The 21,510-nt window shown below is 49.8% G+C and overlaps 1 protein-coding gene across 1 annotated transcript in view; it reads left to right on the top strand.

The window, feature by feature from the left end:
- Positions 1-16,510, top strand: part of GDPD4 (glycerophosphodiester phosphodiesterase domain containing 4) — a 46,745-nt gene extending 30,235 nt beyond the window's left edge. Inside the window, exons 9-15 of the mRNA XM_024200643.2 lie at positions 1,517-1,667; positions 2,297-2,518; positions 4,278-4,435; positions 8,111-8,258; positions 10,344-10,426; positions 13,002-13,084; positions 15,984-16,510. Coding sequence (XP_024056411.2) covers positions 1,517-1,667; positions 2,297-2,518; positions 4,278-4,435; positions 8,111-8,258; positions 10,344-10,426; positions 13,002-13,084; positions 15,984-16,015 — 877 coding nt within the window. The 3' untranslated portion in view covers positions 16,016-16,510. The remainder of the gene's footprint in view (positions 1-1,516; positions 1,668-2,296; positions 2,519-4,277; positions 4,436-8,110; positions 8,259-10,343; positions 10,427-13,001; positions 13,085-15,983) is intronic.
- Positions 16,511-21,510: the final 5,000 nt, after the last annotated feature.

Here is a 21,510-nt window from a genome sequence, read left to right as displayed (position 1 = left end):
TCCTACTGATCTTACAAACCTCAGTGGGATTTGGATGAGGTGCAGAGAGCACAGCCAAGTTGCTTGCAATTATAAAGGCACGCGAGAGCATTGTATTAGTTACTGCCAGGGTCTTGATATGCCATTCCGAGCTGGAATCATTGCCCTAATACTGTTGGGTAGGGTGATCGGCTTTTCGGTGTTTATGTAGCATTGTGGAAGGTATGAATATAGGCCCCAAAATCAGCAAAGCACTGAAACACGTGCCCAAGTGCTTAGCTGAGTCAGGGCTTTGCAAAGGGTAAAATTCAGCTCTCACTTACACCACTGTAAATCCAGCATTGCGCCACTGAAATTGACTGAACTACCCCAGTGGGAGCTAGAACAGAACCTGGCACATGGTCATTGCTGTATTTCTTCTTGAGATGTCAGATCTAAGTATTGTTAGTTCCGTTTTACAGATGGGGAAACTGAGGCACAGGGAGATGTGACCTCTCCAAGGTCACCTCGCAGGCCAGTGGCAGAGCTGGGAATAGAACCCAGGTTTCCTGACTCCCAGGGTATGTCTACACTGCAATCAGAGGTATGGCTGAAACATCTAGAACTACCTGAGCTTGCTTTAATCTAGCTAGTTTGAATAACAATAGTATTGAAGCCACGGCAGTAGGGGCAGCTGCATGAGTTAGCCACGCAAGTATTTACCCAGGGTCCCACATGGGCTTGTGTAGCCCATGCTGCTGTGGCTTCACTGCTGTTGTTTGACCTAGCCAGATCAAAGCTAGCTTGGGTATGTCTACACATGCTGCATTCTCACCCCTGATTGCAGTGTAGACATAGTGTAGTCTAGTGTCCTGTCCCACGCGACTGCCTATGGGATAATGCATTCTACTCTAGGTGTCGTTTTCCAGAGGGTGTCCTTTTATTAATGTCCTTCATGTATAATTAGGGCCCTGCCAAATTCACGGTCCATTTTGGTCAATTGCACAGTCAAAGCTTTTTAAAAATCATAAATTTCATGATTTCAGCTATTTAAATCTGAAATTTCACTGTGTTGTAATTGTAGGGGTCCTGATCCAAAAAGGAGTTGTGTGGGGGAGTCGCAAGGTTATTTTAGGGGGCAGTTGTGGTATTGCTACCCTTACTTCTGCAGTGCTGCTGGCAGCGGTGCTGCCTTCAGAGCTGGGTGCCCAGCCAACATCTGCCACTCTCCAGCTGCCCAGCTCTGAAGGCAGTGCAGAAGTTAGGGTGGCAATACTGTAACGCCTCTAAAATAACCTTGTGATCCCCCTGCAACTCCCTTTTGGATCAGGACCCCCAATTTGAGAAACACTGGTCTCCCCTGTGAAATCTGTATAGTATAGGGTAAAAGCACACAAAAGATCAGATTTCATGGGGCGAGACCAGATTTCACGGTCTGTGACGCGTTTTTCATGGCTGTGAATTTGGTAGGGCCCTACGTATAATTTTGGCCTTGCTGTACCGTGCTCATGTTTTGAATGTTGTCCGTGTTGTGAAGAGCCCTCTCCTTTTATCGTAGCTATGATGGGATTCCCTTCCTGATGCACGACAGCAACTTACAGAGGACAACAAACATCCGGGAGGTCTTTCCCAGTAACTCCACTCAGAACGCTGCATTGTTTTCCTGGGATGCCCTAGAACAGCTGAACGCAGGAAAGTGGTTCCTCAAGGTAAGATTGTTCAGAGGTCTTTCTTAAAGTGCCTACTTGAAGGGATATGTGCTATAGTCCTGATCCAAAACCCACTGAAGTCAATGGGAGACTTGGGATCAGTCCCAATAATTATGCAGAAGGCAGTAACAGAGAAGTGTATTTTTGTTTACTAGTTTATGTAACTGTGGTTCTTTATCAGGCTTAGCAATTGCATAGCAGAGATGGAGGAAAGAAGATCTAAGCTATTCATTCAAGGCACAGACACAACCACTAGGGGACAGGAGAGGGGAGAAAGTCCACCCACTTTTTATGTCCTGATGATTTACTCCTTAGTGCAACTGCAGAATTAATCCCTTCTCAAACCCAGTCCAGCTTTTTTTAATGTGGCTGCAAGACTGATATACAGAGTCAAAGAACCAGGGTTAAAATGTAATTATGGGTTAAGGGAGAGAACATGGAGACTCATATGTTTATACCAGCGACATATAGGAGATGAAAACTAGAGGAGGAACAAAGAAAAATGAACTCTTTTATCCCACTGAGTGCCGACGTTAGCCTAGTTCCCCCTTAGAGAAACCAGAACTGTTTGTATGCAGCTAACTCAGCCTGACTTTTATTTATTTCCTTGTGTATTTATTTATTTTTAGGACACACCATTTTCATGCATGGGCTCACTGTCAAGTGCAGATCAAAAATTGGCAATGAATCAGTCAATTTACAAGCTAAGTAATTTCTTGAGACTTGCAGATAGTGCGAATAAACTTGTGATATTTGATCTCTACCGCCCTCCAGAGAAACATCCTTACAGGAACACCTGGATCAATACAACACTGGAAGTGATCCGTGACTCAGGGATTAACCCTCATCTGGTATGGGGCTGTCACTCCTCCCTCGCCTCTTTGTTGTGGTTTTTAGAATCGAGGTTTTGGGCCAGATCCTCATAAATCAGCATCGTTCCACTGACTTCACCAACGAAAGACTTAGCTCATTAAATTTTATTCTCCCGCTGGTGACTAGTTGACTCAGGGACCAGTCCAGCACAATTATAAAAATGCATTTCCCCCAGGCCATATTGTAACACCCTGGATAGTTACATCTCAAATCATCCCACTGATTTTAATGAGATTGCTCGTGGGGGAAGGTGTGAGTAGGGTCCCGCAGTCGCGTCCCATGCTAGCTATACGATTTAAGATGTGTTGAGTCGGAATGAATGGTTACCAATTGCTTTGAGATCCCTCAGTAAAAGGCTCTGTACCAAAGGCCAGATCCGCAGCTGGTGTAAACTGGTGTAGCTCCATTTACACCAGTTGAGGATCTGGCCCCATGATTGCAGAGTAGCACTGCCATTGTAGCAGTGGGTCTCCTTAAATGTTGCTCCTCATCTTTTCTTGATTATTTCTATTACCATTGCACCTAGGAACCCCCAGGCAGTCTCAGGCCTCCATGACGCATGTTCATGTAAAACAATCAGAAAGGGCGACCCTGGGATTTAGATTGCGCCGCTCTGCCCCTCCCAAAACAATCTCAGTAGTTGGGCCAGTTCCCAGCTGGTGCAGCTCACAATGGGTGTAGCTCTATGAGCTTCACTGGAGTGACGCCGATCTGTAATTCATCCTGGGTGCAGCTCCACTGGGGGAAGCTTTAGCGTGGACGGGGCCTTTGTGCTAAGCACTTTAATGACGTGGTTACGAGCCCTGTTGCCATCACCTGTCGAGACTTATGGCTACAAAGTTTGTGTACACACGGCCCTGTGCCACCCCTCCCTGTCATTTTGGGATATGAATGACATGATGAATTAGCTAGCTGTTTACCGCTGCCATCTACTGTATGGGGTTAGAACTCCCTGTGTGTCATAGGCCCTATAGTGCTAATGGAGATTCTCCGTGACCTCGTGTGATAAGGGACTGAGGATTCAGGTTCTATCCCTGCTTTTGCCATGTGCAGTTAGGTACGGCTGTGGTGGGCACCAATAACAAGTGCAAACTTCCAAGGAGCCAAAGACCTGTTTCAATAGATGTCCATCTCATCAGGCTGCGTGGGGGCTAAATTCAATAGTTACCCATCTGAGCAGGCTGTGTGGGGGCTGAAGTGTACAGAGAGCTTTGGATGGAGGGTGCTACCAAGTATTCTGACAAATGTAGCTTCTGTTAATGATCAGTGTCTGAGGCTCCTGGGAGAGGTTAAAATCCCTGTAATGTTCATGGCTAGATGTGCACTGCTTTACTGCAGCAGGGGGATTCGGGTTCCTTCCTGACACCTGTGGTGATCATCCTCTGAGGTACTGCGTTTGATTTCCCTTATTTTAGCAGGTATAAATACAAAGATTGGTCTGTAAAATTATCCAGTGCTTTTAAAGATCCAGATACAGTAACTGACTGCCTGCTCTCCTGTAGCAAGGAGTTCCACAGGCCCATTGACAGAACAGTTTAAGTCATATTGCTGTAGTATTTGAGTGTGTGTTTTTATTTTAAATTTACCCACTGCAGAATCAGATCTGACCTGCGTTTGAATGTACATGGCATGTCATTGCATGATCCCCTCTTTCCTCGAATTATGGGACTATGTAGAAGACAAGGGGCTGTTCAGGAATATCCCTGTTAATTCACTAGTTGCTGTTGTTACTCACAGGTCCTGTGGCTGGACAACACTATGAGGTCCTTTGTTCAGTCTGTAGCTCCTGGGTTTCAGCACACCATGGCCAGTAAGGCCCCAGTTGATCAGCTATTGAGAGACAATGTTGTGAAGCTCAATCTAGTCTATTCTGCAATGTCCAGTGAAGATATCCGGTAGGTTGCTGTATACGCCTCATATAGGAGGCAAGACACTTCAGTGAAATTGCAAAAAAAACTGCACATGTAATTGCCAGTTTAGTACATGTGGTTATGTCTCCCTATAGTGATTGGCACCAGTGACTATAACAGCCTGGTACTTACTCCTAACTCCAGGAGTAGCTCCATAAAAGTCTCAAGCTCAATCCCTACTGATGAGCATCTGCATAGACGACGCATGAGTCTTTTGTTTGGGGAGGCTACTTCCAGGAGCACTGGAAGCTTCCGAGAAGTGGGGGGCCACCAGCACCTGGACTGTGGTCCCGCCCCCTGATTCACCCCTCCCCCTTTGAGGCCCCGCCTGCGCTCCCCCCCTCCCCCCCCCCCCATGGCCAAATCTGCACTCCTCCCCAAGGCCTTGGCCCACCACCCGGCCTCTTCCCTCGAGGCCCTGCCCCACTCTGCTGCTTCCCTCCAAGGCCCCGCCCTCACTCCGCCTCTTCCCCTACAGCCCCACCCCTGCCACTTTTAAAAATGGAGGGCTATGCCTTTCCACTTTTTTCTTGCCTTAAGGGCGAGTGACATGGGGGAGGAGGTGGAGAGGCACAAGCGGCGGGCAGGGCCTTGGGGGAAGAAGCAGAGCGGGGGCGGAAAGAGGCGGAGCAAGGGCGGAGCCTCGGGGCAGAGCATGGGTAGGGCCACGGGGGGAGGGGTGGAGCACAGGCAGGGTCTCACGGGGGAGGGACGGGGCGGAGCAGGGGCGGGGGGCAGGACCATGGGTCCGGGTGCCAGTGGCCTCCTCACTTCTAGGGAGCTTTCAGCTCTCCTGCTCCCAGGGCGCAGAGGTGGCAGGCCGGTGCACCTCCAAAAAGAGGTGACCCACATCTGACATTTGCCAGCCTCTTTTATTTTGGGGAGGCTTAGCCTCCTCAAATCTCTTATACGTGCCGACCAGAAGCATTTGTACGTACGTGGTCATGATCTGGTGCATGTAAGTCCAACTGCCACTGAAGTTGATGTCATAGTAGGTGACTTTTTGCTGAGATCCCAGTGAATCAGTGGTAGTAATGGAAGGAGAACCCAGGAGTCCTGACACCCTAATTTTTCCATTGATTGCAACAGGTGGTGGATCATCCCCAAAATCAGAGTGCTGAATGTGATGTAAATTGACACATAGCATTAGCAATTCAACTGCCTGGTGTCCTTTGATTTTATTTATGTGCACAGCAAAGCTCCATCCTGATTATACTAAAGTGCTTTGTTGAATCACAGCTTTGGCGCCGAATAGTTTTACCTTCATTTTCAGATCCCAGATCTATTGGATTTTCCTCTGTACGTCAGAAACTGTGCTGCAGTTGTTCTAACAGGAATGAGATTCACCATGCAGATAACATGTAAAGGGGTGCCTTATTATAGAAAAGGAGAAACTGATATATATAGCCCTACTTCATTCACGATATTGCGGAAATTGTGGAACCTGCAATATTTGGCTTCCACCGCAATTTTGATTTTAATTAGCTTACTTTGCATAATCCAGAATTTTGCATACATCTTGAATATGCAGTTAGTACTGCTCTAACATTCAATGCCTGCAAAATGTAAAAGGCTAAAGTGACTGGACTCGATTTCTACAGCAGTTGTTTTAAGACTTCTGAATTTTTTATTGTACCGGTCACTTTTGTTTTAATGACTGTAATAAAGCTGCAGCAAAATGTCTGGCTATCAAAAAATTAGCAGGCATAACATAATACTTGAGTGTTGATATCATTCCAGTAATTTTTTTCTTTAACAAATAGATCTACTCTGGCTTTTCCAAATTACTGCTATTAATAAAGGTCCATTATTACTTTTCTGTGATTTTCCACATCTTGTCTGAAACTCAGCTGCAAATATTTGAAGGTCATCCCATGATTCAAGTAGGGCCCTACTTATATATATATATAATATCATCGTTGGCATGGCTAAATAATGAATTGGGAAGTGACCACTGCCCCCTAGTGGATGATTTATAGGAGACATAACCCTCTAGAACCAGGGGTGGGCAAACTTTTTGGCCTGAGGGCCGCATTGGGTTTCGTAAATTGTATGGAGGGCTGGTTAGGGGAGGGGGTCGTGGCACGGCCCCCACCTCCTATCTGCCCTCCCTCCCCTGGGACTCCTGCCCGATCCAACCCCTCCTCTCATTCCTGACGGCCCCCCCCCTCCGGGACCCCTGCCCCCTGGGCCGGCGCAACCCATTAGGTGACCTAGGTGGTCGCCTAGGGCGCTAACATTTGGGGGGCAGCGACCGCGGCAGCCGGATCTTCGGCCGCCCCAGTCGTCAGCGGTATTTCGGGAGCGGGACCTTCCGCCGCCTAGGGCGGCAAAAAAGCTGGCAGCGCTCCTGCCTGCCCCATCCAACCACCCCTTCTCTTGTCCCTTGACTGCCCCCAGAACCCCTGCCCCTGACTGCCCCCTGCCACCCCATCCAACCTCCCCTCCTTCCTGACTCCCCCCCCGAGGCCCCCGCCCCCTAACCACCATCCCGAACTCCCCTGCCCTCTATCCAACCCCCCCTGCTCCCTGCCCCCTTACCACACTGCTGCTGCCGCCGCCACCACGCAGCTCAGAGCATTGTGCTGCCCCAGGAGCTCACAGCCCCGCCACCCAGAGCATTGCGCCAGCAGTGGAGCAAGCGAGCTGAGACTGCGGGGGAGGGGAACAGCAGGGATGGGGCCGGGGGCTAGCCTCCCAGGCCAGGAGCTTGGGGGCTGGGCAGGATGGTCCTGCCGGCTGGATGTGGCACGCGGGCCGTAGTTTGCCCACCCCTGCTCTACAACTGTACTACCACCGCTACAAGTTTACAATACTTTGAAAAGGTAAAATCTCAAAGGGAAAGGCTCACATTTTAGTCTGTATTTTCTAGAATGGTTCTGTCTCATGAAAAACTCAGCTCTACTGTTCTGCTTTCTCTCTGTGGCTGGAATTTCTGCTTTTCCCAAACAGCAAGAGCACTTCAGTTGTCAAAAAAGCAGCAGTTTATTGCTTCGAGTTAGAATAGGTTGAAGCACCTTCCAACAATGCTTGTTCCAAAATTTCAAGCAGAGTTACCAACAGTTTAGTGTTCCAATGTATCGAGTTAAATTGTACAACAAATATTGACACTGACAATATATCTATTTAGAACAAGCACCATTTGCTTTCATAATCTAGAAAGAACGGTCATAGTTTGTTAAGGTTCCATTTAGGAATGTGTTATAAGCATGTCGCAAACATGAGAACCAGGTGGTATAGATGGTTATAAGCCCATCAGTAGAAGGTGTTACAGATGGATGTAAACTGAGCTTATAAGTGACTTGTTAGACTCTATAACAATTCATTAACTATTGATTAAAACATCTAATCATTAACTCTTTATAAACTGAACCTTAATACAAAAGCATGACCGAAAGAACCCTGTTTTTACATTGTTATTCAAATGTGACTGTCCCCAGAGGATCAAATGTTCCAGTTTGGCCAATCATAACTGACACCAGTCTTTTCATATAATCAGCTGGTTGGCCAATCTTGGCCTCGTCCACTCCGATGCTCTCGAACTCCCAAGGCAATCCCCCTCAACGGACTCCTAGCACTCCACTGAGACGGCCCAAAGGGAGGCCATTTGCCCTTAAAGTTGCTTTTTGGTTGAGGCAAACACGTCTTTGTATTTTAAAGGAAATACGCTCAGGCCAACATCACCACCAACCTCTACGTGATCAGTGAGCCATGGCTCTTCTCTCTGGCCTGGTGCGTCGGAGTGCACTCTGTGACCACCAATGCCGTACACTCTCTGAAGGACATCAACCGACCTCTCTTCCTCATGGTAAGGGGAAAAACCAGACCTGCTCTCTGGGAGAGAGGGACCCAAAAGACTGTCCAGGGACTGATGATGGTCATGTGTGCCTTTTATTATATGGAGAGATATCTATCTCATAGAACTGGAAGGGACCTTGTGAAGTCCAGTCCCCTGCCTTCACAGCAGGACTAATTACTGTCCCTGACAGATTTTTGCTACACATCCCTAAATGGCCCCCTTGAGGGTTGAATTTACACCCCTGGGTTTAGCAGGCTAATGCTCAAACCACTGAGCTATCCCTCCCCCTTTGTGGGACAGCTTCATCCCTGCTGTGGGGAAGAGGTGGAAGGGAGACCTCTGCGACCAGACACAAGCTAGGGCAATGTCCTAAGTGGCATCCCTGTTTAAATGGCCCCTGTGGAGCTCGGCAGGAGTCCAGGTTTGCACCAGCCTTGTTCTCTCCCCATTCCTCTGAACTCGGAACACCTCTGCCCCTGGGGGTGCTATGGTGGCAGTGCATAGGCCCCACTGCACCAGTATTCCCTGAGGGAAGGGGTGAGGAATTAGCCCCTTCCCTGCCATCTCTTTGGACCAGCCACATTGGCACTAAGGGGCACCGAGGCACTGATGGTTCAGACCCAATGGCCACATTCTGGCTATTAATAGGAATAAAATTGAATGTATCCACTGGCAAAACATCCTCGGCGTGGCTGAAAAACGCAGCTGAGCCGAGGCCTGCAAGAGCTGAGAGACTCAGGCCTTGAGAAGAGGGAAAAGAAACCAATTTTAGAGAGCCCCTGCAGAGCTGGGGCTCCACCCACCTGAGGAGACATCCTCCTGCCTGCTGAGGGAGGTCTTCTGTCTAGAAGCCCCCTGGCCACGCTAGTGGTCTAGGCAGTGTGTCACTTCTTGCAGCACCCTAGCTTCTTGCTCGTGCATGATCTGGAGGCAGAGGCCCAAGGAAAAGGAGCATTATAATCACCTTACTTTGGTGGGAGAAGCTTGTGTTTTCCTCCAGCCACTCCAAGAAGCTGGTCTGACAGACCCATGGATCTCACCTTATTCATCCAGACCCCTCCGAATACCCTGCTGGGTGAAGGGGTCTCCTGTGCTGTGGGTCCCATCCATAACCTGCCCACCCTGAAGATTCCTACGCTTCACACATAGCCACAGGACTTCTTTCAAGCTCACAAACTGGATATAATCCCAGATAGGCCAAACCTGCAAAGTTTAGACCCAAATTGGGACTTTCCCAATGGTCAGAGGCCTTCAGATTTAGGGATTTGGTTCAACCTGTTGCAGGGATATGGACAAAGTTCTCATCTGGAGCCTCCTGGGATTCATATCCAGGGATTTGGGGTTGGCCTGTTTCAGTGTTCCCCAAACATTTCAGGGTCGCGTCCCCCCCCTTACCTCTGTGTGTGCCTCCCCCCAGCCCCTCCCAAGCTGGGGTTGAGAGTGGGGCCACGTCTCACAGGGCGGGGGGAGGGGGAATGTGGACAGGGGTAAGGGGGCCTAGGGTGGGATTGGGGCTGGGAGTGAGGCCTGGAACGGAGCTGCAGGCAGGCCCATGGCTGGGTGTGGAGCCGCGCTGAGGCTGGGGACAGAGCCAGGCATGGGGCTGGGAGTCTGGGCTGTGTCCTGGGCCCTGCCACAACCCCCCAAATGTTCCTCTGTGCCCTCCTAGGGGACTGTTGAGTAGTCAGCAGGCCAGGATTTAGGCAGCGTCTGAATGGTGACATCGCAGGTTGTATTTCGTCTTGGAGCTGGACAGCCAGAGAACTACAGGCTCTGTCTGTGACTCGGTGTCCAGTCACCTCACTAAAGGATATTCATTCCAATTGAGTCCAGGCTCCTCTCTGCTGCCAGGGACATGGCAGGCCCCATCTCTGGGTACAATGATAACCACTAGGCCATCCAGACAGGAGGCAACACCAAGCGAGGTGACTGCTCCTGTCAAAGGTCAGCAAACTCTAAACATCAGCAGGAAGGTGTCATACAAGGGTCAGTCAGGTTAATCATCCAAATTGCATACAAAAAAATCAGATGTTTGCAAGTATTACTTAGACTAAACTCTTGCTGCTGGACACGTTCTCTGTTGTTCTCTTCCAGACTCCAAAGGAGTACAGAATAATGTGGCTTCTCACAGACGCAGTCGCAGCCCTGCTCATCTCACTCATATTTGCTCTGCATTGGTAAATATCCTGCTGCTAAAATCTCTGGGGATGTTGATGGCCGCAAACCTCTTAGGGATGGGTTAAACCCGATGATACAAAGGGCCTGTCTACACTACAAAGTTAAGTCAACACCAGGCAGTTTACATTGACCTAATTATGAGGTGTACACACTGCCATACCCTCCCCCCCCTTGCTTTAACTCGCCTGCTACGCCGACCTAATAAAACCATCTTGACGAGAGGCATTACGCTTAGGGTGACATATTTAGAGCGACGCAGGGTCAATGTAAACACTGCCTTGCTTACGTCGGCCTCCAGGAGGGATCCCACAATGCCCACCGTGACCGCTCTGGGCACCGTTTTGAACTCCGCTGCCCTGCACCCAGGTACACAGGTGAATGCCCCTCCCCTGTTAACGTCCCGGGAAGTTTTGAAATTGCTCTTCCTGTTTGCGCCAGTGCAGAGCTCATATAGCAGCTGCCCAGCTGAGCAAGCCGGCTCTCCGCAGCAAAGGCGCTCCTGCCTGGAGTACACGGGAGGTGGTGGATCTCCTGGGTCTCCGGGGAGAGGAGGTTGTGCAGGTACAACTCCACTCCAGCCTCAGGAATTTGCTTGGGGCATGGAGGCGAAGGACTATGATAGCGACACGTAAAAATCAAAGAGCTGCGGCAGGCATAGCAAGGCAAGGGAGGCAAATAGTTGCTATGGTGCGGATCCACAGGCATGCAGCTTTACAAGGAGGGGGCTGGTATCAGGGTGGTATTATATGGGCGGGAGGCTGGTGGGGAGAGTAGTCAGGGTGGGGGTCTGGGAGCTTAGCCTCAGGCTATGAGAAAAGACGGCGTGATTTTAAGAAAGAATGAAAAGAAACAGAATTAAAATGTTCTCTGGACAAGTGAAAACCGATACCACTGGCATTCATTTTTTCACAGAGATGTAAACTGTGTAGGGTTAAATTACTGACGGAGGGTGGGAAATTGATACAGTTTTTGTACACCCACTGTAGATTATTCATTAAAGAAAAGAGATTTACTTCTCCTGAGGAAGGTTTTTGTGTTAAAACAAAACCTAGTTTTCAAGACACCTTTACTTTAGTAAATTCCCTGCCCCCCCCCGTCCCCCATTCCATGTATCTTCTGGGGCCGCAGCAGTACCATAGGCACTCCACCCTTGCGGGAGAGTAAACACAATGACAGCCGCATGCACATACCCAGCTGTGAGAGCCTCATGGGTGTATGTGCTTGTGAATTCCCTGTTCCGTCCCCTTTAACGATACTTTCCCCTGCATGTAAGACGGTTCCCTCAGCATTACACAGGGGTATGTTTGCATGGGTGTGGAATAAAAATCTACTTATGGAAACGGAATTTATCTTTATTATTCTCCATTACCGACAATAGTAATAGGTGCATGTGCATTGCAAGGTTCATAGCACGGTGCAAACAAACAATGCCAGGCTCAGCACACTACAGCTACACACACTACTTTGGCTCTGTGTTAAAGGTCGTCTCCCTCAGAAGAATAGCTCCCCTGCCCCCCAACTCCTCTTAGAGCTTTGTGTTCATAACGCAGAGCTCAATACTGAAGAGCAGTGCAGGATCTAGGCTTTCTGACAGAGGTGGCTGGCTCGCAGGTTACCAGAGCAGTTGAAACGCAGCTGGAAACCTACAAGGATGCCCAAGGAATGATGGGATTGAGAAACCTGCATCATGTGATGCTGAACTTGCCCCCATGAGGCATTGCAAACCCTTCCCAAAGCACCCTGTGGCCAGTTGCACAGTGGGATAGCTACCCACGGTGCACTGCTCTGTGTCAATGCAAGAGCTGCTACTGTGGATGCGCTCCGCCGACAGAAGGAGCATAGTGTGGCCATGCAACAGCAGCTTAATTACAGCGGTGGCTGTACGTCGCCATACTGCAACGTAACTTTGTAGTGTAGACATAGCTTAATTCTGCCAGGTTGCCATGGAGGGGAGTGAACTAGCTGACCCGTCCAATCCAAACAGGCCTTTAATTAGCAGTATCCCCTCCTTTTCACCCAATAGCCTGGCTTTCCCCTTCACATTTCTTAATCCAGCTCTTCCTTTTCATGCCAATGCCAAACTGCTTGGTCCTTTCACGGGGACCATGCGCCCCCACCACTTTGGTGAGTGAATGGCTCCTGTCTCACCTCCATCCCCCATCCCGGCCTCCAGCTCTTCCTCCTCCTTGCCCCCTACCCTTGCTTGTCTGCTGTCCAGCTCAGCTTGTCACATTGCTCTGAATGTTGATTGTAAGCTCTGCAGGGCAGGGGCTGTGCTTTTGCTCATTTCCTGTAACACCTCACACACTTCTGGGTGTTCAGCTGACAGCAGTAATGAATAGATCTCACTGCAGCTGGCAGCTGGAGGGACCCACACAGCCCTGCTAACATTCAGGTGACAGCCGGCGTTTAACAGCCCAGGACAGTCTTGGACTTAGGCTTCTAAGTCACCTAGGCACTTTTGAAAAATGTGACCGTATTTGTATCATGTTAGCACTGCAGGGGGCTCAGTGCACCAGCTGCCTGACCCAGTCTTTGAGCCCATTGCTTCATCGCTGGTTTAACTCTTTCCAGGTGGAGAGAGAAGGGCTTCTCCTGTTGTTCAGATGACAGCGGCGTAGTGCTCGAGAATGGTACATACAACAAATTCCGAACTGGTGAGTCTGGCACTTGCGGGGGTTGTGGCTCCAGCACTCTGTACCGAGTCCAACATGGAAACGGGATTGGGGCTTGTCTAGATGAAAGATTAGTGCGTGGCCAGCTGGGGTGTAAATCTACACCGCCCTAGACTGCCGCATGTTGACTGTCCACATGTACTCTGCTGCCACTCACTAAACACTCCCATTGCCCTCCTCCCGCTTCAAAGCAGAGTAGATCAAAGCACACTAGGGACCGTTGTGAGTGGGACAGTGCACAGCAGGCTAGTACGCTGTGGATTTAGTGCCCCGCAAACTGGGGGTATAACTATTCTCTAGACAAGCCCTTACTCTCTTTGTTCACTTACACCTTAACACTGGGCATGCCCATGGTTACAAAGCACTACAACAGTCTATGGCAACGGCTCAAACAGCAATAAGTCACCAGAACCAGATGGTATTCACCCAGGAGGTCTGAAGGAACTTGAATATGAAATTGCAGAATTACTAACTGTAGTCTGTAACCTATCATTTAAATCAGCTTCTGTACAAAATGACTGGAGGATAGCTAATGTGATGCCAATTTTTAAAAAGGGCTCCAGAGGTGATCCCGGCAGGCTGGTAAGCCTGACTTCAGTACCAGGCAAACTGGTTGAAACTATAGTAAAGAACAAAATTGTCAGACACATAGATGAACATAATTTGTTGGGGAAGAATCAACATGATTTTTGTAAAGGGAAATCATGCCTCACCAATCTACTAGAATTCTTTGAGGAGGTGAACAAGCATGTGGACAAGGGGGATCCAGTGGATATAGTGTACTTAGATTTTCAGAAAGCCTTTGACAAGGTCCCTCACCAAAGGCTCTTAAGCAAAGTAAGCTGTCATGGGATAAGAGGGAAGGTCCTCTCATGGATTGGTAACTAGTTAAAAGATAGGAAACAAAGGGTAGGAATAAATGGTCAGTTTTCAGAATGGAGAGAGGTAAATAGTGGTGTCCCCCAGGGGTCTGTACTGAGACCAGTCCTATTCAACATACTCATAAATGAGCTGGAAAAAGGGGTAAATAGTGAGGTGGCAAAATTTGCAGATGATATAAAACTATGCAAGATAGTTAAGTCCCAGGCAGACTGCGAAGAGCTACAGAAGGATCTCTCAAAACTGGGTGACTGGGCAACATAATGGCAGATGAAATTCAATAAACATTGATAAATGCAAAGTAATGCACATTGGAAAACATAATCCCAACTATACATATAAAATGATGGGGTCTAAAATAGCTGTTACCACTCAAGAAAGAGATCTTGGAATCATTGTGGATAGTTCTCTGAAAACATCCACACAATGTGCAGTGGCAGTCAAAAAAACAAACAATGTCGGGAATCATTAAGAAAGGGATGTATAATAAGACAGAAAATATCATATTGTCTCTATATAAATCCAGGGTATGCCCACATCTTGAAAACTGGGTGCAGATCTGGTTGCCCCATCTAAAAAAAAAAAAAAAAAAGATATATTGGAATTGGAAAAGGTTCAGAAAAGGGCAACAAAAATTATTAGGGGTATGGAACAGCTGCCGTATGAGGAGAGATTAATAAGACTGGGACTTTTCAGCTTGGAAAAGAGACGACTAAGGGGGGATATAAAATCATGACTGGTGTAGAGAAAGTAAATAAGGAAGTGTTGTTTACTCCTTCTCATAACACGAGAACTAGGGGTCACCAAATGAAATTAATAGGCAGCAGGTTTAAAACAAACAAAACGAAGTATTTTCTCAAACAATGCACAATCAACCTGTGGAACTCTTTGCCAGAGGATGTTGTGAAGGCCAAGACTATAACAGGGTTCAAAAAAGAACTAGATAAATTCTTGGAAGATAGGTCCATCACTGGCTATTAGCCAGGATGGGCAAGGATGGTGTCCCTAGCCTCTGTTTGCCAGAAGCTGGGAATGAGCGGCTGGGAATGGATCACTTGATGATTACCTGTTCTGTTCATTTGCTCTGGGGCACCTGGCATTGGCCACTGTCGGAAGACAGGATACTGGGCTAGGTGGACCTTTGGTCTGACCCAATATGGCCGTTCTTATGTTCTCAAAGCACAGCCTCTTACAGTGTCCATGAGCTCTATAGAGTACCCTAATATTTTGTGTATGCAGCATGCACCCTGTTTAGTCTGTTCCATAATTTTGCCTGTGACACAGACTTACAGTGTAACTGGGTTGGTGGTTCAATGAGAACAGAGCTCAGGAGGTACAGTCATGTTGGATTTAAGTATTCTGTATAAAGCAAACAGTGATAATGCAACATTAAGGCCATGACTTTCAATGCATAGGAGTCAGGAAATGGGAAAAGTTTTGGTTAGCTCATCCACACTGCACCTACTGTACTCTACTAGTTAGAGATGCATCTAACTCTATACACCAAAAAGCACCTAATTCAATGCCCATTTACACCAATTTTATTGCACTGTAACGCCTGTGATTTTGATGGCGTTGCGTCAGTGAAAACCTGACGTTAACTGAGAGCAGGAGCAGGCCGAGTGCATGCAATGTGGCTGTGCTAACATTACAGCTTGGTGAAACGTTCACAGCTCAGCTGAATGCCCCAGACTGCCAGGAGCTTGGGATGGGAGAAGATGGGTGTTGTAAGGTTGCAGCCAAACCAGCAAACTTGTGACACCTCAAACTAGCAGGGTTTTTTGCAGCCTCATTTGTCTTTCGAGCCCTGAAATGAAAACAAAATGGCGAGGGCTTGAAAACCTGGGTACAACTAACTGACTAAAATAATCCCCTGGGACACGCAAAAGAAAACATGGAGTTGTTTTCAATGCCCACTGCTGATTGACCTGGGACCAGTAAACAAGCCACCCACCCATGTCCGCGGGCAGTTTCTGTGGTTCAACAAGTCTCCTCTTTTCAGAGCTCAATGATCTGCCGACTGTCGTGGCCTGAGAGAGCAACGCCAGCGGTGTGGTGCTGAGGTCCTACTTGTCACCCGGAGAACAGGGAGCTGTGGCACCATACAGACACTGAATTGGGATCAAGCCGGAGAAGCCAGGTGCCGCTGGGCTGTTAGCTGAGCTGGCTCAGTAGGGAGGCCTGTTGGTCAGGGCACTGCTTGTACATGACTATGGCAGTGGAGTTCGGATGAGCCTGAAGGGCCTTTTAACTCCGTGATCCCACGCAGAGGGCAGCTAGTCTCTGGGACTCAGCTTGATGGCTACGAAGTGCCCCTCCCTTCAGAAATGCCTAAGCCTCCTTCCATAGGCCTCTCCCCAGTGGGAGGCTCCAGGGCCTGCTTGGGAAGGTGGCTGGATGGGCGAGCAGCTGTAGCGGCCGGCTGTCGACAGATATGAGGAAGGACCCTCCCAGCGGAACTGAGTCTGTCTCTGTGCGATCGCTGGCCTTTAACACTGGGAGAGTCACCTGGAAATGCTCCTTTTAATAAGTGGATTTAAAGCTGCTGTTGGTTTAAGTATTTTTGTATGGAGGAAATAAAACCCACTTGCGGAGAGAGCATCGGTCGGGCTCAGTGAGTTCACAGGGAAGGGAGGGTTGGGAGGACAGTGTGTCGAAAAGGGCAAGTCTTGCCCCCTTCTCAGCAGTGAGGGAGGCCTGGATACAAGGGTACCCCATGAGGGATGGGGGGAGAACCTTGCTCCTTACATAAGGAACACTGTGACTGGGTGGTGGAATAATGGGCCTGACCCAAAGTCCATTGGAGTCAATGGGACGCTCGCTGGTGATCTCACGGGGCGCTGACTCAGCCCCAGCCACAACACAGGGCTTCACTAGCCTGTCCCTGCTGCAGAGCTGGGAGCCAGGAGTGCCGGGGTACCAGCACTGGCTGTGGAAAGGCTCTGCTGCCCCTTTGCTGCGCACACACTCCCCTTACCCACCCCAGGGAGAGAGAGCAGCAGCGAGTGCAAACCTGCAGCCAGACACCCCGTTACACGTAACAACGAGAAACGGGTGTGTCAATCCCCTAGGCAGTTTACACTGGGAGGCTGGCCTCCACGGCACAGTAACTGCTGCACACTAACAGTCTGTTCAGTTGCCTGCATTTTACCAGGGCCGCCCAGAGGATTCAGGGGGCCTGGGGCAAAGCAATTTTGGGGGTCCCTTCCATAAAAAAAAGTTGCAATACTATAGAATACTATATTCTCAGGGGTCCCTGTGGGGCCCGGGGCAAATTGCCCCACTTGCCCCCCACTCTGGGCAGCCCTGCATTTTACACACAGTATGGCACTTTCTTTCTTTCTTTCTTTCTTTCACTGAGGCTCAGTCCCAGGTCATAGTCCTGTATGTCTCACAGACCACGTAGAGCACAGACAGGGATGCTCATGGGTGGTGCATGACCCCCCCCTTGGGCAAGCTAGCCCCCCCGCCCTGCCCCTAATGTCTGAGACCCCTGGGGCCTCCACCCCCACAGCTGGAGCCCCGCCCCCTGAGCGGCAGGAGGAGCCCCGGCCCATCCGCCCCATCTGCCGGCCAGCCCACTGCAGCCGCTCTAGCCAACCTGACTCCCAGGCTGCCAGCTAGCCCAACCCTCTGGCTGCCCCAGCCTGCCAGCCGGCCACCCAGCCTGCTGGCAGGCCCAAGCCCCAGGCCGCTGGCTGGAGCTGAGCCCCCGCTGGCTTCAGGGGAGCGAGGGCGGGGCCTCTGGGTAGAGCATGAGCGGGACCATGGCCTGGGTTAGGGGAGGCTTAGCCTCCCCTGGCCTACGATACCTGTGGTCCGTGGGGTGGTGCAAGGATCTAGCCCATGCTACCCTGCCAAGGTGCATCACCCCTGCTGTGGTGGGGATGGTGGGGGGGGGGGGGGGGGGGTGTTCTCCTTGTCAATCTCAGCAGAGAGGCCAAGAAAGGTAGGTGTGGTGGCTGGTTGTGGGTTTAGTGCATTAGGGACTGGACCACTCCCTAGCACTGGCCTTTGCTTTAATGGGTTCTGCTGTACGGGAATCCCTCCCTCTCTGTCGCTCCTCTTTAGAAGGCATTTTATAACTGTGCCCGCCTCACCTTTTTAAAATCCAGATTGCTGATGGCATATGATGGGAGGGGCTAAATGCAGCTTTGCAATAATCTGATGAGCCGTGTGTGCATTTCCCAGGTTTAAGCCATACCTGTGCATTTGAACATATGATGATGCATTTTGTAAACTGTAATTGCTATTTTAAATAAACTTTAGCTCACACAGTCTGGTGAGGTTGCACTCCAATTCAGCAGCTGTTTCACATACAAGCCTCAGACTGGGAGGAAAACATGGCGATACGTTATGGGCCCCCAACCTTATGCTCCACAGGCAATCCCTGACTAGCTGCATGTTTCTGCTAAATAAAACTGCCAGCACTGAGAGTCAATATTATTATTGCTATTTTAGCATCAATCATTAGGTTTCAGAGCCAACACTCAGTTGAGCTGAATGGAGTATAGCGCTGCGCTATAGTTTCAGGCCTGGCTAACTGCACAGGGGAAATTTTTCTTTGCCTCCCTAACAGCTAGAAAATTAAAAAAAACCCCAAAACTATCAGTATCTATAGAACCAGGTGGGGCCAAAGGACCTGCACTATGGCCTACAAGTAAATACCAGCTCAGTTTTCAGGAGGGCAGCAAATTGGTAATGGTGCTGGTTGTAAACGATGCCCAGAAGCCAAGGGGGTAAGTGCTGGATTTATTTTTATAGCAATCAGCATTCGCCACATCAATTACACAGCTCTTTTATTTTGGCAGAGTAAGGCCCAAGGAGACTGTTAAGCTCATCGATGGTAGTTTGACCTCCTGCTCCGCACAGGCCATAGAGGTTCTCGCTGTAGTACTTCCTGGGTCAAGTCCACAACCTAGGGCTGAGCTAGCGCATAGCATTTAGAAAGCCATCCAAGCATGACTGAAGCGCCAGATGGTAGCACATCCGCCACAGCCCTTGGTAATCTGTTCCAGTGGTTAATCAGCCCCATGTGCCAGCCCATGCCAAGACCCCTCGGCCTCACTGACCAATGCATAGCTGGAAACCAGTCTGGCTTACCTGTGTGTTAACATCTATTTTAACACCGCTATGTTGCTAAGAATGTGATTAGTATTTAGACTTGATGACGTGATTGTAGGATGCTGCATGCCTTGGTCTCACCTATAACATTGCAGTCCATGGTATAAAGTGATGCAGAGTGTTTGCATTGTAAACCTCTGTACCTGTGTAACTCAGGGGTGGCAAACTACGGCCCGTGGGCCGCATCCGGCCTGTCAGGGCTTTGGATCCGGCCTGCAGGATTGCCAGCCCCACGCTGCTCCCAGAAGCGGCTGGCACCACATCCCTGTGGCTCCTGGGGGATGGGGAGGCAGAGGGCTCCCCGCGTGCAGCCCTCGCCTGCAGGCACCGCGCCCCCCCCCTGCAGCTCCCATTGGCCGGGAATGGAGAACCGCAGCCAATGGGGGCTTGGGGGGAGGTACCCGCGGGGGGGGGGGGGGGCGGGGCCCCCTCCCCCCCCCCCCCCCAGGGGTTGCGGGGACGTGGTGCTGGCCGCTTCCAGGAGCGGCACAGGGCTAAGGCAGGCAGGGAGCCTGCCATAGCTCCACTGCACGCCGCTGCCACCCTGGAGCCGCTCAAGGTAAGCAGCGCTGGGCTGGAGCCCGCACCCCGAACCCGCTGCCCTGAGCCCCCTGCCACACTCCTCACCCCTCCTGCACCCCAACTCCCTGCCCTAAGCCCCCTCCTGCACCCCACGCCCCCAACCCCTTGCCCTGAGCCCCTTCCTGCACACCACACCCCCTCCCACACCCCGCACTCCCTCCCACACCCCAACCCCCTGCCCCAGCCCTACATTCATGGCCCTGCATACAATTTCCCCACCCAGAGGTGGCCCTTGGGCCAAAAAGTTTGCTCATCTCGGTGTAACTCACCAAACAGGAAATAAGCATTAATCAGTGTAAAGTGCTGGTCCTGCACACAAGAAGGCCCATTGCAACCAAACGAGCCATTGTGAAACATAAGCGGACAAAGACTTTGTTGCACCGACATATGTTCCATCAGTTTGAACTCCAGAGAAAGGGAATTAAAAATGCCTCAGAGTAAGGAACTGGGTCCCCCCATGCTGAGGGGCGAGGGGGGGGGGAACCGCAAGATTTCTAAGCATTTTACAACAGCATCTATTACCTTCTGAAACCCAAGAAAGACTAACTTATTTGTGTGTCTATATCTTTAACTGTGCACATAATTATTAATTCAGGAAAAGAAACGAGCATTAATTATTATAGGATGTTGTGAAGGACAAAACTATAACAGGGTTAAAAAAAGAACTAGATACGTTCAAGCCAGATAGGTCCATGAGTGGCTATTAGCCAGGATGGGCAGGGATGCAACCCCCTATGCCCTGGATGTCCTTAGCCTCTGATTGCCAGATGCTGGGAGTGGATGAATCACTCGATAATTGCCTGTTTTGTTCATTCCCTCTGAAGCACCTGGCATTGGCTACTGCTGGAAGACAGGATACTGGCCTAGATGGACCATTGGTCTGATGCAGTATGCCTGTTCTTAAGTTGTTTTTGGTGAGAGCTCTGGGGTGCCACTAACCTGAGATAAGTGACTGGTCCTATGGGACTGGGAGTACCCTGAATAGTGTTGTGTAAGGGACCATGTATCGCAAAGGCAAGCTTGCCTTGGGGGGGGAGGGGGCGAGATAATCCAGAGTGCCCAAGGGGCTTGTTTCTGACTTCATGCTAAGGCTGTTGAGGAGTTCACACTTGGTACTTGGTTGGTGAACTCTAAGCATAGAACTCATAACCAACTGGGGGCTGGCGTCTTGACAGTCTGCCCTAAGGTGGCACCCATGTTCATGAGCCTCTCCAGCTAGTTTGACAACCTCAGTGTTAAAAATGTGCACCTTATGTCTAGGCTGAATGTGTCTAGTGCTAGCTTCCAGCCACTGGAGCTTGGTTCGGCTTTGTCTGGTAGACTGACGAGCTCTCTATTCTCAGATTTCTCCATGTATGTACTTACAGACCATGAACAAATCACCTGGTGGCCATCTCGTCAACGAACTGAACTTCAAAGAGCCTCTCACAAGTCCTCCTATTCTTATTTTTTTTATTAGCGTATTTCACACGGACGTAAGTTTTCACGTTACATTGCATGTGTGAACATAAACAAACAGCCACTAATACACGCAGGGTGTGACACAGACACACACACACACACACACACACAAACCCCAAAGGGACTTCTGAAACTGAAACACACACTCTGGCTAACTGCTGCATGTATGGGGTGTGCGCCAGGCTGCTGCTCACACAACCCGCACCGCGTAGACTGAGTAGAGGTGGCACAACTGTGGTAGCGTTGAAAACAGTGATCGTCTTTTACGGAGTACAAACCGAGCAAGAGTAATGAACGGCTGGGGCCTACTGTGGCCCGCAGAGCCAGGCAACGGGAAGGGCAAAATAGCAGTGGGCTCACAA

The sequence above is a fragment of the Terrapene carolina genome, unplaced genomic scaffold, assembly GCF_002925995.2.
Source record: "Terrapene carolina triunguis isolate 2854851 unplaced genomic scaffold, T_m_triunguis-2.0 Scaffold97, whole genome shotgun sequence".
NCBI classification, from domain to species: Eukaryota; Metazoa; Chordata; order Testudines; family Emydidae; genus Terrapene; species Terrapene triunguis.
The sequence above is the reverse complement of the archived record's forward strand: the minus strand, read 5'-3'. Positions and strand labels throughout refer to the sequence as shown.